Here is a 20,062-nt window from a genome sequence, read left to right on the forward strand (position 1 = left end):
GGACCACTAAAGGATGTGGTGCAGTGGATGGGGATGTTTCTCCCTTAACCAGAGGTCTCGAGTTCGAGCCCTGGGTATGGAAAAATCTTTGGTAGGGAACGTTACCTCTCGAATGGGCCCAGCGCGAATACGGATATAGTCGGACTCCAATGCGGGTACCGGATACCGGATGGGAAACCAAAAAAAAAGGGAAGTAAAAATGGGGAGACATCACGAAAACGCTATGCTGACGTGAGAATCGAATAGAAAAAAGAAAGAAAGAAAGAAAGAAAGAAAGAAAGAAAGAAAAGCAAAGGGTGCCTGCATCTCAAGTAAAGGAAACTCCCTCTTCCTTTCATATTTTTGACAATTCGCTAACTTGTTATAACGAACGGAACACCTCCTTAAACCATCCCTATAAATTGCTAGCTAGCAAAAACCTCTCCAGAGTCCAGTCACCTCACAAACAAAGACAAGTTTTCTAATTTGCATTTTAGACAAGACAGAGATATGTCATTGGTAAGAGAATCGCGCTCTATTACTAGAAAATTTTTAGCAAGGCCTCAGCAGGAAGGTCTTGGTGCTGTTGTTAGAAGAAGCATTGGAAGGTACTCCGATCGATCCTTTTTGTTATGTTTTTAGACCGAACATATCTAAAGTTCAAACTAGCTTGATTAAGTTCAATCTTTAACATTTTTATACAATACTGGATACAGTTGAATCGTACTGCATTTGCCTTTGAACTTTTCATAGTAATTAACGTATCTTCTATTTCCTCTCTCAGGTTTGAGTTGAGATACTTTGATCCTTTCCTTGTTTTGGATGAATTCTCAGGTATGTTTAAATTCTTCGATTCACTTTTTTTGGCATTTTATCCATACGTTTGTTACCTAAAATCTTTCTCTATTTTTTGTCTAATAATTAAAATTACAGTTTCTGCACCAGCTGGTTTTCCTGATCATCCACACAGAGGTAGCATTCTAATCATTTGTTCTGATTATTTTCTTCAGCCTAAAATTTGCAATTTTTCACGGCAAATTAATGTCTTTGGATTCTCATCACTTTTTTCTCTATTTTTACAGGCTTTGAAACAGTCACCTACATGTTGCAGGTATTTAATTGACAATCTTCTGTATCTTTCTCATTACTTGCTTTTGCCCTTTAATGAAAATAATAATAAAATAATTATATGCGATAACTATGCTATTATAAGTCTCTTTCAAATGCTATTTGTGTACATTGTCAATGGCTGCTCCACTTAAACCATTCAAAGGAAAGGACTATATTAGTTTCCACATCCACATTTTAGAAACGGAGTAGTTGAATAGATGTGATTGTCCAACTTAGAAGAAAGCAACATATGCATATATATATTACATACTTGTTTAGGATTATTGAAAAAATAAATATCTTAATTACTCCCCTGCGCTGCTTATGCACGGTCAAATAAGAAAAAAAGTATTCTTGGTCATGACTAGTGGCTTCAAATTTCATTCTAATTATTAGGCATTTAACTTATATTCATTGTAAGTGTAAATATATTTTGTGGATGTCAATATAATTTAATTAACCTATTGTAATAACTTACTGTCAATGTGACTAGTTCCACAAATTATTGATAGTCTGATAATGAAAAAAACTCTTACATTATCGGCGATAACAATTAGACTCAATGTGTCACTATATGCAAAAAAGAAAGTAGTTACTTTAAACTGTTAAATACAAGCACATGTTTTTTGTTTTTTTGGTGTGTGTGTATCCTAATATTCATGATCTAGACTTATTTAGGTAAACAACTTTTATATGTTAATCATAGTAGTTGAAAAGCAAGTTATTAAAATTTTATTAATACAACAGGGAGCTGTGACGCATGAAGATTTTGAGGGGCGAAAAGGTAGAATAGAAGCAGGTGATTTGCAGTGGATGACTGCTGGAAAGGGAGTTGTTCATTCAGAAATGCCTGCACCTCACGGAACTCAAAAGGGTTTACAATTGTGGATTAATCTCTCCTCCCAGCACAAAATGTAAGTGATTTTTTTTTTCTATTCATTGGAATAGATTGTCATTTTTTGTGATCATTAAAGTAACACAATTTTACCCAACTATAGCATTAAATTCATAAAGTTGTTTTTCAACAAATTAAAATAACTGTACTAACACCAATGACCGGAATATCAAATTCCACCTAAAGAAATTAAATGAGAGAATATAATGAAATCCACTTTGCTAATATTTTGATTATCCATTTTTAATAACAGGATAGAGCCAAGGTATCAAGAGATATCAAGCGAGAACATAGCAGAAGCTGCAAGAGATGGGATAAAAGTGAGAGTTATAGCAGGGGAAGCATTAGGAGTGAAATCAGCTATATACACAAGAACTCCAACAATGTATTTGGATTTCACTCTAAAACCAGGATCCCATCTTCAACAACCAATTCCTAAATCATATAACGCATTTGTATATATCTTAGAAGGTGAAGGTACTTTTGGCCAAGATTCAACAACTTCACCTATATCTGCACATTATTTGCTGCTTCTAAGTGGATTTGGTGATGGACTTGTGGCATGGAATAAGGGCTCAAAAATACTAAGGTTTATATTAGTAGGTGGAGAACCATTGGGTGAACCAGTAGCACAATTGGGACCTTTTGTGATGAATACACAAGAAGAAATTGACCAAACGATTGAAGATTTTGAGAATTATACTAATGGTTTTGAGAAAGCTAAGGACTGGAGATCTGAAGCCAGAATTGAACTTGGTTATTAATTACTACTAGTAGTACACACTACTTTTTATCGTTCATTCTTTTGTTTGTTGTTATCTTCTTTTCCTTGTTTTCATGCATATCTTTAGGTATAAACAAAGTTCTTTTGACATGAGAGGGAAACAGATGGTGTCATGTTGCCTATGTTTCCAAATGAAGAACCCCATGTTTTTTGTGCTAATAATTATGCTCATATTTGCATGTCCCCGATGAACAATAATGCTTATAGAAAGAATTACCTAACGTTTTTCGGCTTTCAAATTTAATCTTTGTTCATACCAAGTTTATTAACTGTTATGTCACGCTCTCGGGTGTTTACAGGTATGTCACTCTTATAATAAGAAATAGATAAACAGATTTAACCAAAAAAAATTTAAAGCAACGTGGGGAAGATTTCTTTTTCTTTTTCATATTAATATTAATAATATTAATGCAACTTACAGCCCCACCTTGCCTCAAAAGGAAAAAAGAATATGAATTAAACATAACGTTCCCAAGTAACAGAGTTATGCACACTTAAATGCTTCTTTGTGGAAAACATTTATTCTACCCAAAGATCATTGATTGATACTTTATGGGAACGTTAATTTATTTGCTCTTTATGAGGCTTGGCACAATCTTAGGTGGACTGGATGGCAAGTGGTATGGTCAGATATTAGCATTACTTTACTCCATTAGCTATAGTCACTATCCCACGACATGCAACTTGAGAATGGGACGGGAATGGCGAAATTTAATGTTTCCACTAAAAGTGTGTTTGGTATAAAGGAGAATATTCTTCATAAAAAATAAGTAATTTTTTCACTTAGTGTTTGGTTAATAACAATAAATATTGTCCCAAAAGTATTTATATATATGGGACAGGGTGGGTGGGGTTGGATGTCGGGGTTGGAGAATCTAGCATTTCTTGAATATGAGTGCATCACTAAAAAAGTAAAAAAAAAAAATTAAGTGGGAATTGATTCATGTTCCTCTAGGTAAATAATCCAATATTCAACCAAGTATACTATTAAGTCTTTTTGGAGCATATGAGTCAACAGAAAATATTAGACCAATTCTAGAAAATACGTACATAAAATACCTAGTTTGATGGAGAGACTATGATTTCACGTGTCCTATAATTTGGGTTATAAATCCACACCTACTGGGGAGGTTGGGTTGGGGGTGTTGGGTGGGGCCGAGGGAGGGGGCGATGGCGGTGAGGCAGGGCCGAGGATGAGAGGTGGGTCAGGATTCGAGACCCGTGGCTGGATGGGGCGAGTGGTGTCAGGAGTGATGGTGATTCTAGGTGGCGAGTTGATTTTTTTTTTGGGGGGAGGGGGAGGCAAGAGTTTATATAAATACTATTCTTTTTCTTTGTAGGGGAAGGAGAATTATTTTTCTTAAATTGGAGAAAATAAATTCATAAGATAATTATTTTCTCAAATATTTAAGCAAATCAAACATAAGAAAAAGTTTGAAAATATTTTTTGAAAAATCATTTTCTCCGTACCAAATACACCACAAATGGAAAATAAGGTTGTTTGGATAAAACAGAGAAAGAAGGTATTTAACAAACCTCCTTTCTTTGTTTGGTGAGTAGGAAAAGTATAGAAAAAGTTAGATATAAATTTAATTCTAGTCCCACTATTCTATCTTATTTTTCTGATATTTTTTTCTTGTGCGTTTGTTGAGATTAGTGTAAATGGTGTTACATAACACATGTTGGTTAGTAGTATTTTAGTTAGTAGTATTAGTTCATTTTTTGTATTGAGCCTCGAAGCTCACTTTGTATTTATTTCGGGGAAAAAAAATATAATTAGTCAATATTCAAAAAAAAAAATCAGAATCCTAGCAAGAATTAGTAATTAACTAACTAGCACCTAATTAATTATAGTCCTGACCAAAACATATAATGCTGGACCAAAAATTAAGTTTTCACATGTGTGAATAGATTCTAATCAAACAAAGGACCGAAAATCAGTCCTATTAATTACCTAAAATTAGTCCTATTAATACACATCTTTACCAAAAAGTTTGATCAGATTATACAGTACAACTCATTTAATTACCTCCAACACACATCTCTCTTCTAAAATTAATGTCACAACCAAAAAGCATATATGTACGAATCCTCCAAAGGAAAGTAGTACTTATTTTAATTTTTTAGTTGTTATTTTCGTATATAGTAATAAAATATAATTAGATTAATGAAATATTATAAGTATTTTATGGATATGTAACTTAAAGTTATTTCCATAGTAAATGTGTTTGTTTCAATATCCTTATAGTATATTTATACAATTATATGTTATTGTTTGTACATAATGTACATCAACTATAAATTTAAAATATATCACATATACAGAGTATATATTTCAAATATCAAATATACTAAACTATATATTGATCTCATCAAGTATATATAATTATACATTAAATATACATAATACATATATTGAATATGTATATTTGTTTATACGTTATGTATACAAAATTATACGTTGCATTGACATAAAACGAGTTCGGTATAGGCAATATACATAATATATTTATTACATATGTAAAATATTTAAAATTACATTATAAAAAAATATCACATATGTATATATACACCTTCGAACATGGAATAAAAATGTGAATTTACTTAGACATATAATAATGAAAAAGGGGATTCTAAGAGTGGAAACTTTCATAAAAATGGTAAGTATAGATTAATGATGGAAGAGAAATACGGATAAATTAATATGGTTAAAAATTAATTCCTTAAATTGTGGACTATGTTTAAAAATTTGAAGAGTACTAAATGTACATGATTTTGAAAAAATATTGTAATTGTAAATGAATGTGCTCTTTTTGGAATAAAACAAAATTAATGATCTTTATTTAAATATTATTTAATAAGTAACTGACAATGTAAGAAACTCTTTATTCAGATGAGTAGTAGTTTAGAGGTGAATTGAGGTTAATAGTTTGGGCCAGACGGGTCCGTATATATATAGAGAGGCCCACATATGTTGTAAACCGGACGATTATTTTCATTCTAACAAGTAATAAGAAAGCCCCAATTTCTCTCTGAGTTCTCTTAACCCTAACCATGGAATCTTCAATCTCTATCTCGATTATTAGTCTTAACAACTTTTTTCTTCTAAGATCCAATTAGGGCTCGTGATTTCCTCTCGTCCGATGTTACCCTCGAGGTTTTTCGCTGGAGTTTTCGTTCCCGATTCTCTTCACTGTGGTTGACCAATTTTTGACGGAATTTTCCACATTTTTCGTCAATTTTTACATTTTGTTGCTGATTCCTCTCACGTTATGCTTTATCTCATCGACCACACTGTTTTTCTTCAGCTAATTTTGATTTTCCTCAAATTCAAGCCAAAGCTAGGGTTTGGTGGTCGTTATTTCATCAACGGACTATCGAATTTTATTCAATAAACAAGGTTGTTGTTCTTTCCGGTTCGCGAAGAAAATTGGTAACTTTCCTTGCTTGTAGATTGCATGCATAGTATCGGTTGATATTCCTTTCTTTATATTTTGAGAAAATGCCAAACGACAATTCCTCTTCCCCTATCCTGTCTACTTCTAGACCTGCATCTTCTCGCTCTGTTTTCCATGAGGATGACTATACCCATCCTTGTCATTCTCTGTATGTTCATCCTTTTGATATACTAGGAACCTCTTTAGTCTCAGTGCCATTTGATGGTACTGGGTATGAGAGTTAGAGACACACTATTTTAGTAGCCCTCTTTGTCAGAAACAAACTAGACTTTGTCAATGGAGTCTTTGTTAAACCTCCTTATACTTCTCCCCTGGCGAGACAATGGCAGAGATGCAATGATTTGGTGGTTTCATGGTTAACCGATTCCTTGTCTAAGGACATAGCTCGTAGTGTTGAGTATTATGAGCTTGCCAAGGATATTTGGGGGGGAGTTGGAAGAGAGATATGGTCAAGCTGATGCTGTCAGAATTTTTGAACTTAAAAAGGAGTTAGCCCATATCCCACAAGGCTCTCTTGACATTGCATCCTATTTCAATAAGATCAAGCAACTCTGGGATAAGATTGTTGCATTATCAGTTATTAGAATCAGGACATGTAGTAATTGTGGTGCTAAGTCTGATTATCAGAAGGATGAGGATGTCCAAAAAGTCTACCAGTTTCTGATAGGTTTAAATGATACATACATACATATTAGGAGCAACATTTTCATGATTAAACCATTTCCCTCTATAAGTATTGTTTACAACATCTTACTCTCGGATGAGAAACAGAGACAAGTTTCCAGTTCTCCTCAGTTTCTTCCTAGATCTGCTTCATTTAATGCTGGTGTATCCAAATAAGTCTACCCTTCCAGAGTCAATTTTGATTTCTCTAAGCCCCCAACCTGTAAATACTGCAAGAAACCAGGTCATACTATTGATAAATGCTATAAGTTTTATGGTTATCCTCCCAACTTCAAGTTTACTAAGGGGACTGTGTTACGCCCTATATTTTCGTAAATAAAACTGCGTCGTGAGCAAACTAATGTAGGACCCAAAGAAATGAGATCATCTTTAAAAATATATAAAATAAGTTAATCATGTTACCTTGGAAGTTACAAATATTGAAGATCATGAACAACAAGTACAAAGAGGGTTGGAAGGTTTAGAAGCTAAAGGAATTGAAAAATATAATGTTTCGTCGAAAGCCGACAAATTGGGAATGTTATAGCATGTACTTTTGGGATGAGACCATGGTGTTTTACATAATAAGGAGGTTATGTTACGAGTTATGTTATTTGTATGATAGTCGTGTATTATGTTTTGAAGTCAAGCGAGTGGTGGAACAAAAGTCGATGAAAGTCATCACAAGTTACGTTCATAAGTTTTACTGAAACTTTTGGTCAAATATAACTGAAATTTTCTCCCAATATACTTAGAGTTATGGGGTATTCCACCTATCACATTAAAGATCTATGAGTCTACTTTCGAACGCATTAAACTGTTTGTCAATACGATATCTGAGTAGAGAGATATGGGTATTTTTGCGAGACTGCGCAGACTGTCACCTACTTGCTTAAACGAGAATCCAAAACTGGGCCTGTTCGGGTCGTCCAAAAATGGGCCTGTCCGGGTCGTTCAAAGAGGCCTTTTTAAAGTCCTATCCCCTTCATATATTAGTCTGATAATAGGGCAAAATAACTAGACTCATTCTCTGCAAAACTCCTCCCAAATATTCCCCCCAAACCCCAATTGATTTTCTCCCCCTTTCAAGTTCTAATCGGAGGTAAAGCCTAGAGTTTGAAGAACCAAGATAGGAGTCAAGTGATCCAACAAATAAGGTAAGTTTACTGCTCTCTTTCATCCATTTTTTTTCTGTTGTAGATGTATAGTAAGTCGTTCTATATTTGTAAGAACTCACGGGACGGTGATCGGAAGCCGTGAGTTCGAGTTATTCACTTATAGCGGACTGTTTTGTGGACTGTTTTGTGGACTGTTTTGTGGTGCTGTTGGGCTGCGTGTTTTACTACTGTTTTGTGGAGTTTTGGAGGAGGAAGGGTGTGAAGAAACACCTCATAAATGCAGTATGTTGGGCTGGTCGTTCGTTGTAACATTTTCGGGTTGTTGACACTACTACGGTGGTCATTTTGTGTATGAAGAGATTGGGGTATGTTGGGCTGTTTTGTAGTATTGTGTGGTGTGCATAAGGTTGGAAAATAATATATATATGTTGTTATTGTTGTTTTTGGTGTTGTTGGTGTTATCTTAAATTTGGAAGAAGTAAGGATTATAGGGGAAATGTTGTCCGTTTTAATACAAAATAAGCATGTCGTTCGTTGTGCGATAGTTATACGTTTCATAACTTAATGATAGTATTATTATCGTTGTTGTAGATTAAGGTGAGAAGAGGCGAGTTCAACTTGGTGATTGAAAAGAGTGTGATAAGGTTTGTTAAGGCTAAGCCTTCCTTCATTTTGGCATGATCTCGTAGCTACATGTGTTAGTAATGAGATATTAAGAGAAGTTCGTATTCATGAATTTATTCACATTATTCTAGTCTCATAAGTTATAATATTATTCCTTATAGAGACTCTATATTCAATTTAGTATTGTCTTCTTCCAGTCAAGAGAGCAGCAAGCCTATATATACAGTATTACAGTATTTTCATTACCATCGAGCTATAATCGATGGGCAGGCCCCTATTGGGCAACCTCTGATCAGATGGAAAGTTATATACCGAGCCTACTGTGGCCGAGCGCCTATGAGCGAGCCCAGCATGGTCGAGATACATAGCCTAGTATGGCCGAGCGCCTATGAGCGAGCCTACTACGGTAGAGCAGTTATATATACCGAGCCTTATAATGCCGGACAATTATTTTACTTACTATATTGAAGGAGTTGAGTCAGTATCAACAGGTAAGTATATCTCCAGATCATCTTTGACTCCCAATTACTTTCAATTATTATATTATCAGTTCAGTTTCAACTTTCAGTTATGTTATCGCCTTATATACTCGGTACATTATTTTGTACTGACGTCCCTTTTCTGGGGACGCTGCATTTCATGCATGCAGGTTCAGATAGACAGACGAGTATACCTCCTCAGTAGGTGTTTCCAGAGTTCAGCCTGATCGGTAAGCTCCACATCCTTCGGAGTTATCGGGTCTAGGTTTTCATGTACATCTTCTGTATGTATGTATATATATTATGGGTAGGTCGGGGCCCTGTTCCGATCACAATATATCTATCAGTAGAGGCTTGTAGACATATCCTGTCAGTTAGTGCATTATGTTGGGCTTGTAGGCCTGGTATGTATATTTTGGTGGTTTGTCAGTTGTAGTAGTTATGACGGCCTTGTCGGCCCAACTTTATATTGATGTTTAGTCAGCGCTAGTTTCCATTCAGTTTTATATTTTGCTTCGCAAATTGTCTTGCAAGGTGGCCCCTTGGCCAGATTATGACATTATATATTAAGAGTCCCTTAGTCGCAATTTGGTACACTAGGTTAGTTGAGGCACCGGGTGCCAGTCTCGCTTCCAGGTCGAGGTGTGACAAACTTGGTATCAGATCAGTTCTATCCTAGGGAGTCTACAAGCCGTGTCTCGTAGGATCTTGTTTATAGATGTGTTGTGCACCACATTATATAAGCAGGGAGCTACAGGGCATTTAGGAGTTGGTTACCCTTTTTTCAAATCTAAATCGTGCCGTAGAACTGATTTATAGGAAATTTGAGTTAAACTTACTTGTTCATGTTTTCATACACAGATGACGGTGACTAGGAAGAATACGGCTAGCTAGAGGGGAGATACAACAACAGGTGAGGGGACTAGCAGGGTACCCCCAGTAGATGGGTCCCAGTCTGAGGCCCAAGGCGAGACCCCTACTCAAACATTACCGGCTCCTCCACCACCTGAGGAGATTCCTAGGGATACCGCACATCCAGTTCCCCCTCCACTTCCACCAGATCAGGACTTGAGGAGTGCGGTGCATTTATTGACACAATTGGTAGCTACCCAGCAACAAGCTAGGGCATCAGCTAGTGTAGGATCTTCTGAGGGGTCTGGGAGTTCAAGGGTCCGAGAGTTTATTGCTTTGAGTCCCCCAGAGTTTACAGGGTCAGATCAGAGGGAGGACCGGCAGGATTTCATAGATAAGCTTCACAGGATCTTTCGGGTTATGCATGCCACAGAGAAAGAAGCAGTTGAGCTAGCAACTTTTCGACTCCGAGATATAGCCATCCTTTGGTACGAGGGATGGGAGAGGTCCAGGGCACGTGATGCACCTCCAACTAGTTGGGAGAATTTTTCAGATGCCTTCCTTGACCAGTACTTACCGCAGGAGATCCGACAGGCTCGGGTCGATCAGTTTCTAGCCTTTAAGCAGGGCAATATGAGTGTTCGAGAGTATAGTCTCCGTTTTGACTCATTAGCCAGATATGCACCATCCATAGTTGCTACTATGCGTGACAGGATCCACAGGTTTATAGCAGGGTTAGCCCCAGAATTGACCGAGGCATGTGCCTCCGCTGCATTGCATGATAATATAGATATATCACGGATTCAGGCATTCGCTCAAAATATAGAAAGGGGTAGGCGTCGACAATAGGGTACAGAGAGGACTGAGCAAGGGCAGCGTAAGAGGATGCGATTTCCTAGGTTTCAGGAGCAGTCTCAGGGTAGTTATAGGCCCCAGTACTTCGGACGGCCACCTAGGCCTCCGCCACCTCAGTTGCAGGGTTATAGGTATGACCGCTATACTCAGTCAGGACCAGGTGAAAGCTCGCGGGTGTCAGTTTTGCAACAACAACGAGGTTCAAGGCAGACATGGTCATTTTTGCCGCGGTGTGACATCTATGGTAGAGGACACTTGGGCCAATACCGAGCAGGTTCTGATGCTTGTTATACATGTGAGCGTCCGGGGCATATGATGCGAGATTGCCCAAATAGAGATTCTAGGGGTATGGCACAACCAGCAAGTTCAGCGACAGGATCATCTATGTCTGTGCATCCTTCTGGGCGCGAGTCTCAATCTTCGGCTGGTAGAGGTCGAGGCAGAGGTAGAGGTTCCAGTTCAGGTGTTAATCAGAACCGTATTTATGCTTTAGCGGGTCGACATGACCAGGAGTCTTCACCAGACGTTGTGATAGGTATATTGACCATTTGCTCTCACGATGCTTATGCCTTGATAGACCCAGGATCTACTTTATCATATATTACCCCATTTGTCGCGAGGAAATTTGGTATAGTGCCTGAAATACTAAGTGATCCTTTTGCGGTATCTACACCGGTTAGAGAATCGATTATTGCTAGACGGGTTTACCGAGGTTGTACGGTGACAGTTTGTAGTCGTCAGACCTCAGCCGACCTAGTTGAGTTAGAGATGATGGATTTTGATGCTATCATGGGCATGGACTGGTTGTCAGCTTGCTATGCTACAGTTGATTGCCGAGCAAAGGCAGTTAGATTTCATTTTCCAGGTGAGGTAGTCGTTGAATGGGTAGGTAATACAGCGGCACCCAGAGGTAGGTTTATTTCCTATCTGAAGGCGAGGAAAATGATTACAAAAGGGTGCATTTATCATATTGTGTGAGTTAGAGATGCAGATGCTGAGATATCTACACTTCAGTCTATTCCCGTAGTCAATGAGTATGCAGATGTGTTTCCAGATGAACTTCCAGGTATTCCTCCAGAGCGAGAGATTGATTTTAGCATTGATTTGCTTCCAGGAACTCAACCAATATCCATCCCCCCGTATAGAATGGCACCTGCCGAATTAAAGGAGTTGAAGGAGCAGTTAAAAGATTTGCTGGAGAAAGGTTTCATCAGGCCCAGTACCTCACCTTGGGGTGCACCGGTACTCTTTGTGCGGAAGAAAGATGGCTCGTTGAGGATGTGTATCGATTATAGGCAGTTGAACAAGGTAACTATTAAGAATAAGTATCCACTTCCAAGGATTGATGATTTGTTTGATCAGTTGTAGGGGGCTAGATTCTTTTCAAAGATAGATTTGAGATCGGGATACCACCAGGTCAGAGTTTGGGAGAAAGATATTTCAAAGACAGCCTTCAGGACCCGATATGGCCACTTCGAGTTCCTTGTCATGTCCTTCGGGTTGACGAATGCTCCCGCCGTATTTATGGACTTGATGAATAGCCTATTCCGTCCATTTTTAGATCTATTCGTGATAGTATTTATTGATGATATTCTGGTCTATTCAAGTTCAGAGGATGAGCATGTGGACCACTTGCGAGCGGTACTCCAAACCCTCCGTGATCGTAAGTTGTATGCTAAGTTTTCTAAATGTGAGTTCTGGTTGAAGTTTGTAGCATTCTTGGGGCATATTGTATCCGATGAAGGTATAAAGGTAGACACTCAAAAGATTGAGGCCGTGAAATCTTGGCCTAGACCTACTACTCCGACAGAGGTTCGTAGCTTTCTAGGCTTAGCAGGATACTACCGGAGATTCGTAGAGGGTTTTTCTTCCCTTTCGGCACCATTGACGAAGTTGACGCAGAAATCAACTAAGTTTCAGTCGACTGAGGCTTGCGAGCGGAGTTTCCAAGAGCTTAAGAACAGGTTGACCTCAACGCCAGTTCTAATACTTCCAGAGGGTCCAGAGAGTTATGTCGTGTATTGTGATGCCTCAGGTGTTGGGTTAGGATATGTCCTGATGCAACATGGGAAGGTAATTGCTTATGCTTCAAGGCAATTAAGGAAGCACGAGAAGAATTATCCAACCCACGATCTCGAGTTAGCTGCGATTGTCCATGCACTTAAGATATGGCGGCATTATTTATATAGTGTTCATATTGATGTATTTACCGATCATAAAAGTCTGCAATATATATTCAAGCAAAAAGAGTTGAATTTGCGACAGAGGCGATGACTTGAGTTATTGAAAGATTATGATGTTAATATTCTCTACCATCCAGGGAAAGCTAATGTTGTAGCAGACGCCTTAAGTCGCCGATCTATGGGTAGCTTAGCACATATAAAGGCCGAGAAAAGACAATTAACTAGAGAGATTCATCAATTGGCTTGTTTGGGGGTTCGGTTAGTAGATTTCGACGATGGTGGAGTTGTACTCCAAAACACTGCAAAATCATCTCTCATAGCTGAAGTCAAGGAAAGGCAGTACGATGACCCAGAGTTGGTCGAGTTGAGAGAGCGAGTTCCGCAACAGAAGAATCCATTGTTAGAGCTCAAGGGAGATGGAGTTCTCAGATATAGGGGTCGTTTGTGTGTTCCAGATGTAGCAGGGCTACGAGACAGGATTATGTCAGAGGCACATTATTCGTGGTACTCCATTCATCCTGGGTCGACGAAGATGTATCATGACATTAAGGATGTGTACTGGTGGAACGATATGAAGAACAACATTGCTGAGTTTGTCGCCCAGTGTCCTAGTTGCCAGCAGGTGAAAATAGAGCATCAGAAGCCCGGAGGGCTAATGCAGACTATAGAGATCCTGACATGGAAATGGGAGGCGATAAACATGGACTTTATTATGGGTTTACCTCGTTCTCATCGTAAGTTCGATTCTATATGGGTGATAGTCGATAGGCTCACTAAATCAGCTCATTTTCTACCTGTCAGATCTACATATACAATAGAAGATTATGCAAAGTTATATATTAAGGAGATAGTGCGGCTACACGGAGTACCAGTATCTATTATATCTGACCGTGGGGCTCAATTTACAGCATATTTTTGGAGGTCATTTCAGAAAGGTCTAGGGACTCAGGTGAATCTCAGCACAACTTTTCATCCACAGACTGATGGGCAAGCCGAGCGCACAATTCAGACGCTCGAGGATATGTTACGAGCATGTGTGTTGGATTTTAAAAGAAGTTGGGATGAACATCTACCTCTTGTCGAGTTTGCATATAATAACAATTACCACTCCAGTATTCGGATGGCTCCGTACGAGTATTTGTATGGGTGTAAGTGCAGATCTCCTATAGGGTGGTTTGATGTTGGAGAATCTGGGTTCTATGGGCCAGACCTAGTTCAGCAGGCCGTAGAGAAAGTAAAGCTCATCCGGGAGCGACTGTTGACAGCTCAGAGTCGCCAGAAGTCATATTCTGACATACGGCGACGAGACTTAGAGTTTGAGATTAATGACTGGGTATTCTTAAAGGTATCCCTTATGAAGGGCGTGATGAGGTTTGGCAAGAAAGGCAAGCTTAGCCCACGGTATATTGGGCCTTACAAGATTATTCGGAGAGTGGGCCAAGTAGCTTATGATTAGAATTGCCTTCAGAATTGGAGTTAGTCCATACGGTTTTTCACGTATCTATGCTACAGAAGTGCATTGGAGATCCTACCAGAGTGGTATCCACAGATGATGTACAAATTACGGAGGACTTGTCATACAAGGAAATTTCAGTTGCCATCTTAGACCGACAAATTCGCAAGCTACGAAATAAGGAGGTAGCCTCCGTGAAGGTTTTATGGAGAAGCAATAATGTGGAAGAGATGACATGGGAAGCGGAGGAAGAAATAAAGTATAAATACCCCCATCTATTTCAAACTAAAGATATGGCTCGAGATGGGATGCTACAGCACAACTCTATTCAGGCTAGTAGGTCATCAGGTAAGCTCTTATTTTCTGACTTTCAGTATTTATGATTTACGATTCTTTGAGGCAAAGTATTGTTATTTATAGACATTGGCCATGTGTGGCATGCATAGTATGTTTTATGGTTGCATGCAAGTTGGTTATAGTCTAAGTGTACGGAGGAAACTCTGGCAAAATTTTTCCGAAGTCTCTAGAAGTAAACATTCGAGGATGAATATTCCCAAGGGGGGAATGATGTTACATCCTATATTTTCGTAAATAAAACTGCGTCGTGAGCAAACTAATGTAGAACCCAAAGAAATGAGATCATCTTTGAAAATATATAAAACAAGTTAATCATGTTACCTTGGAAGTTACAAATATTGAAGATCATGAACAACAAGTACAAAGAGGGTTGGAAGGTTTAGAAGCTAAAGGAATTGAAAAAAATAATGTTTCGTCGAAAGCCGACAAATTGGGAATGTTATAGCATGTACTTTTGGGATGAGACCAGGGTGTTTTACATGATAAGGAGGTTATGTTACGAGTTATGTTATTTGTATGATAGCCATGTGTTATGTTTTGAAGACAAGCGAGTGGTGGAACAAAAGTCGATGAAAGTCATCACAAGTTACGTTCATATGTTTTACTGAAACTTTGGGTCAAATGTAACTGAAATTTTCTCCCAATATACTTAGAGTTATGGGGTGTTCCACCCATCAAATTAAATATCTATGAGTCTACTTTCCAACACATTAAACCGTTTGTCAATACGATATCTGAGTAGAGAGATATGGGCATTTTTGCGAGACTGCGCAGACTGTCACCTACTTGCTTAAACGAGAATCCAAAACTGGACCTGTTCGGGTCGTCCAAAAATGGGCCAGTTCGGGTCGTTCAAAGAGGACTTTTTAAAGTCCTATCCCCTTCATATATTAGTCTGATAATAGGGCAAAATAACCAGACTCATTCTCTGCAAAACTCCTCCCAAATATTTCCCCCAAACCCCAATTGATTTTCTCCCCCTTTCAAGTTCTAATCGGAGGTAAAGTCTAGAGTTTGAAGAACCAAGATAGGAGTCAAGTTATCCAACAAATAAGGTAAGTTTACTTCTCTCTTTCATCCATTTTTTTTCTATTGTAGATGTATAGTAAGTTGTTCTATATTTGTAAGAACTCACGGGACGGTGATCGGAAGCCGTGAGTTCGAGTTATTCACTTGTAACGGACTATTTTGTGGACTGTTTTGTGGTGCTGTTGGGCTGCGTGTTTTACTACTGTTTTGTGGAGTTTTGGAGGAGGAAGGGTGTGTAAAAACACCACATAAATGCAGGATGTTGGGCTAGTCGTTCGTCGTAATATTTTCGGGTTGTTAACACTACTACGGTGGTCGTTTTGTGTATGAAGAGATTGGGGTGTGTTGGGCTGTTTTGTAGTATTGTGTGGTGTACATAAGGTTGGAAAATAATATATATATATATATGTTTTTATTGTTGTTTTTGGTGTTGTTGGTGTTATCTTGAATTTGGAGGAAGTAAGGATTATAGGGGAAATGCTGTCCGTTTTAATACAAAATAAGCATGTCGTTCGTTGTGCGATAGTTATACGTTTCATAACTTAATGATAGTATTATTATCGTTGTTGTAGATTAAGGTGAGAACAAGCGAGTTCAACTTGGTGATTGAAAAGAGTGTGATAAAGTATGTTAAGACTAAGCCTTCCTTCATTTTGGCATGATCTCGTAGCTACATGTGTTAGTAATGAGACATAAAGAGAAGTTCGTATTCATGAATTTATTTTCATTATTCTAGTCTCATAAGTTATAATATTATTCCTTATAGAGACTCTATATTCAATTTAGTATTGTCTTCTTCCAGTCAAGAGAGCAGCAAGCGTATATATACAGTATTACAGTATTTTCATTACCATCGAGCTATAATCGATGGGCAGGCCCCTATTGGGCAACCTCTGATCAGATGGAAAGTTATATACCGAGCCTACTGTAGCCGAGCGCCTATGAGCGAGCCCAGCATGGTCGAGATACATAGCCTAGTATGGCCGAGCGCCTATGAGCGAGCCTACTACGGTAGAGCAGTTATATATACCGAGCCTTATAATGCCGGACAATTATTTTACTTACTATATTGAAGGAGTTGAGTCAGTATCAACAGGTAAGTATATCTCCAGATCATCTTTGACTCCCAATTACTTTCAATTATTATATTATCAGTTCAGTTTCAACTTTCAGTTATGTTATCGCCTTATATACTCGGTACATTATTTTGTACTGACGTCCCTTTTCTGGGGACGCTGCATTTCATGTATGCAGGTTCAGATAGACAGACGGGTATACCTCCTCAGTAGGTGTTTCCAGAGTTCAGCCTAACCAGTAAGCTCCACATCCCTCGGAGTTATCGGGTCTAGGTTTTCGTATACATCTTCTGTATGTATGTATATATATATTATGGGTAGGTCGGGGCCCTGTTCCGATCACAATATATCTATCAGTAGAGGCTTGTAGACATATCCTGTCAGTTAGTGCATTATGTTGGGCTTGTAGGCCTGGTATGTATATTTTGGTGGTTTGTCAGTTGTAGTAGTTATGACGGCCTTGTCGGCCCAACTTTATGTTGATGTTTAGTCAGCTCTAGTTTCCATTCAGTTTTATATTTTGCTTCGCAAATTGTCTTGTAAGGTTGCCCCTTGGCCAAATTATGACATTATATGTTCAGAGTCCCTTAGTCGCAATTTGGTACACTAGGTTAGTTGAGGCACCAGGTGCCAGTCTCGCTTCCAGGTCGAGGCGTGATAGACTGCCCCAAGGAAAACTGCTGCTCATGTTGAGTTAGAGCATGGTTCCTCTTCCAATATTGTTGTTCCTGATATTGGGTCTCAGTCTGATACTTCTTCTGAGGTTGTCTATGACACAGTGGTGCCTGGTCTTACTAAAGATCAGTATTCACAATTGATGATGATACTTCAACAAACTCACATCTCTGACTCATCCTCCACCCCAAATCTCATGGCTTTTGCCAATTTTGCTGGTAAGCTGCTATCTAAGAGTGTTTTGCTCAAATATTTTATGCTTTCTCAAGTAGATAGTTTTATTTGGATCATATATTCTGGAGCCTCTAATCACATGACCTCCCACAAAGACTTGCTTTTCAACTTACAACCCTTACTAATCCTTTGTTTTGTATCCTTACCTAATGGTTATAAGGTCAAAGTCTGCCTTGTCAGATCTTTGACTTTATTTCCTAACTTCACAATTCATCACATACTCTATGTTCCTTCTGTCACGACCCATTTTTTAAACAAACCGTGACCGGCACCCGATCACTAAAATTGACCGAGTGAACCATATGCGCTTATCAAATCTATTATAACTTCAAACTTTAATATGCAACAAGGCAATACTTTAACCAAATACTTTTAATTAATTTAAATACCTAAAATAAACCAACTCCAAAATATTATTGTAGTAACCACCGAAATACTACTAAGTTATTATAAAAAATATTTAAATCTTAACCCACTGACTGTGTCTATGAAGCCTCTACTGATAAATTGACACACTGCTCAGGACATGAGATTGCCTGGCTAGTTATCCAAGTAAACAAAGAAATAACTAAATAAAAATGACTCAAAGGAATACTCCACGAATAAAAGCGGAGCTCACCAATAACAGTGGAAGAGAGGAAAGTCCTAACCTGTAGCCTGCTCGCCTACAAAATTGGTTCCTACATTGTACCGCAGACCAACGTAGGTTCCCAAAATATAACGTCAGTACCATCCATTTTACTCAGTGAGTCTCAACGACAGGGGACAAAACTTTAATAAAATATATATTACAAGCAAAGATTCTAAAAGCATGAAAAATATAAAGCTTCTAAGAACAATTCTAAAATAATTTCATAATAGCAGTTTATAAATATTCTAAAAGAAATTCTTTTTTGTTTCTTTCTTATATAAAAAAAATACTTCACTTTATACTTCGGGAGATCCAACTATCCTGACTTATTTCTGTCTTAGTCACCGTGTGATCGGCATGGGTTCGATCCCAACCTGATCGAATGGGCCCAATCCACGAGGTGTCACTCGCTTCATGTTTCTCAACGCTCATGTATCATACATTAGCATGGTTAGGAAAATCCTCAGCAACGAGACCCTCGGCTCGTGTGCTCCCTACTTTGGCACAAGTAGTTTCAGGAAGTCAACGCCTTGATCAGGACCCTCGGCATGGACGATGACCCCTTCTCAGAATAGAGGATACTCCCCAAAAAAATACTTTAATAATAAATTATTTTGTGTGACCTCGCTAGGATCTAATCAACTTCTTAATTTTCTTGACCATTCAAGACTAAATCTTTTCTGGAACATCCTATACATACTCGTACTGGTATCTTTAAATGTAAAGCATGGCATAAGCATGAAATAAACATTCAAAAGTATTTCTAAAGATTCTTTCTTCTTCATGAATTTTCAACATGAAAATGACATATAAGAATAATACAAAAATCTGAAAATTTATGCACATATATTAGAATAAATCATCTAAACTTTAGCTAGAATAATTCTAAGTTAATAGGTACTCACGCGCTCCAATTAAGCATATATTAACTCTTTTAAGCAATTCATCAAACACCGTGTATGCATGCCTTTGTGAGTTAAACCACTTTAGTAAAGGGTTATATCAACTTACCTCAAAACTCCTCGAGCCAATACGTAGGCCCCAGTCCAATTTATACCCGTCAAATAATCGATTCTACAACAACCAGTGCACTTTAATTAATTTTAAAGTTTTACACCTAAACATGAAATTTAATGTTGATACAGAGAAAGCAGGGAATTAACTATTCGATTCGTACCTACTACTATTGTAGGATAATTGACAATAGAGAATTTTGTATACCTGAGTGCAATAATTAGTGACTTGTAAAGAACTCTAGAACTATTGTTATGTTTTATTTAAGGCATTAAGCCTTCCAATAGCCCACTTTATGGGCTTTAGTCACGTGTACTTTTTTTGTTTTTTTATTTATTTTTTATTTAACTAGTATTTAACTATACCAACTTTTAATAATTAATAATATTAAAATTTTTAATATTCCCCTAATTGTATATCCAATTATTTTTAAATAGAGAAGTAACTCAAAAGTCAATCATCGGGGTTTAAATTCATAATAGAAGTATACTTTTTATGCACTCAAGGCAAGATTAAAAAAAATAAATTCTATATTTAGCGTGTCTTGAAACTTTTATAGCTTTGAGGAGTGTTACAATCTTTCTTCCTTAAAA

At 37.8% G+C, this 20,062-nt stretch overlaps 1 protein-coding gene across 1 annotated transcript; it reads left to right on the forward strand.

Annotated features, from left to right (window-relative positions):
• The first annotated feature begins 373 nt into the window (after window positions 1-373).
• LOC107776902 (pirin-like protein At1g50590) lies at window positions 374-3,007 on the forward strand. Its single transcript, XM_016596853.2, has 6 exons — window positions 374-587; window positions 764-813; window positions 913-951; window positions 1,062-1,090; window positions 1,837-2,003; window positions 2,238-3,007. Exons 1-6 carry the CDS (start codon window positions 490-492, stop codon window positions 2,746-2,748), a joined length of 894 nt encoding a protein of 297 aa, XP_016452339.1. The 5' UTR covers window positions 374-489; the 3' UTR covers window positions 2,749-3,007.
• Window positions 3,008-20,062: the final 17,055 nt, after the last annotated feature.

Source organism: Nicotiana tabacum, chromosome 2 (assembly GCF_000715075.1).
Source record: "Nicotiana tabacum cultivar K326 chromosome 2, ASM71507v2, whole genome shotgun sequence".
NCBI lineage: Eukaryota > Viridiplantae > Streptophyta > Magnoliopsida > Solanales > Solanaceae > Nicotiana > Nicotiana tabacum.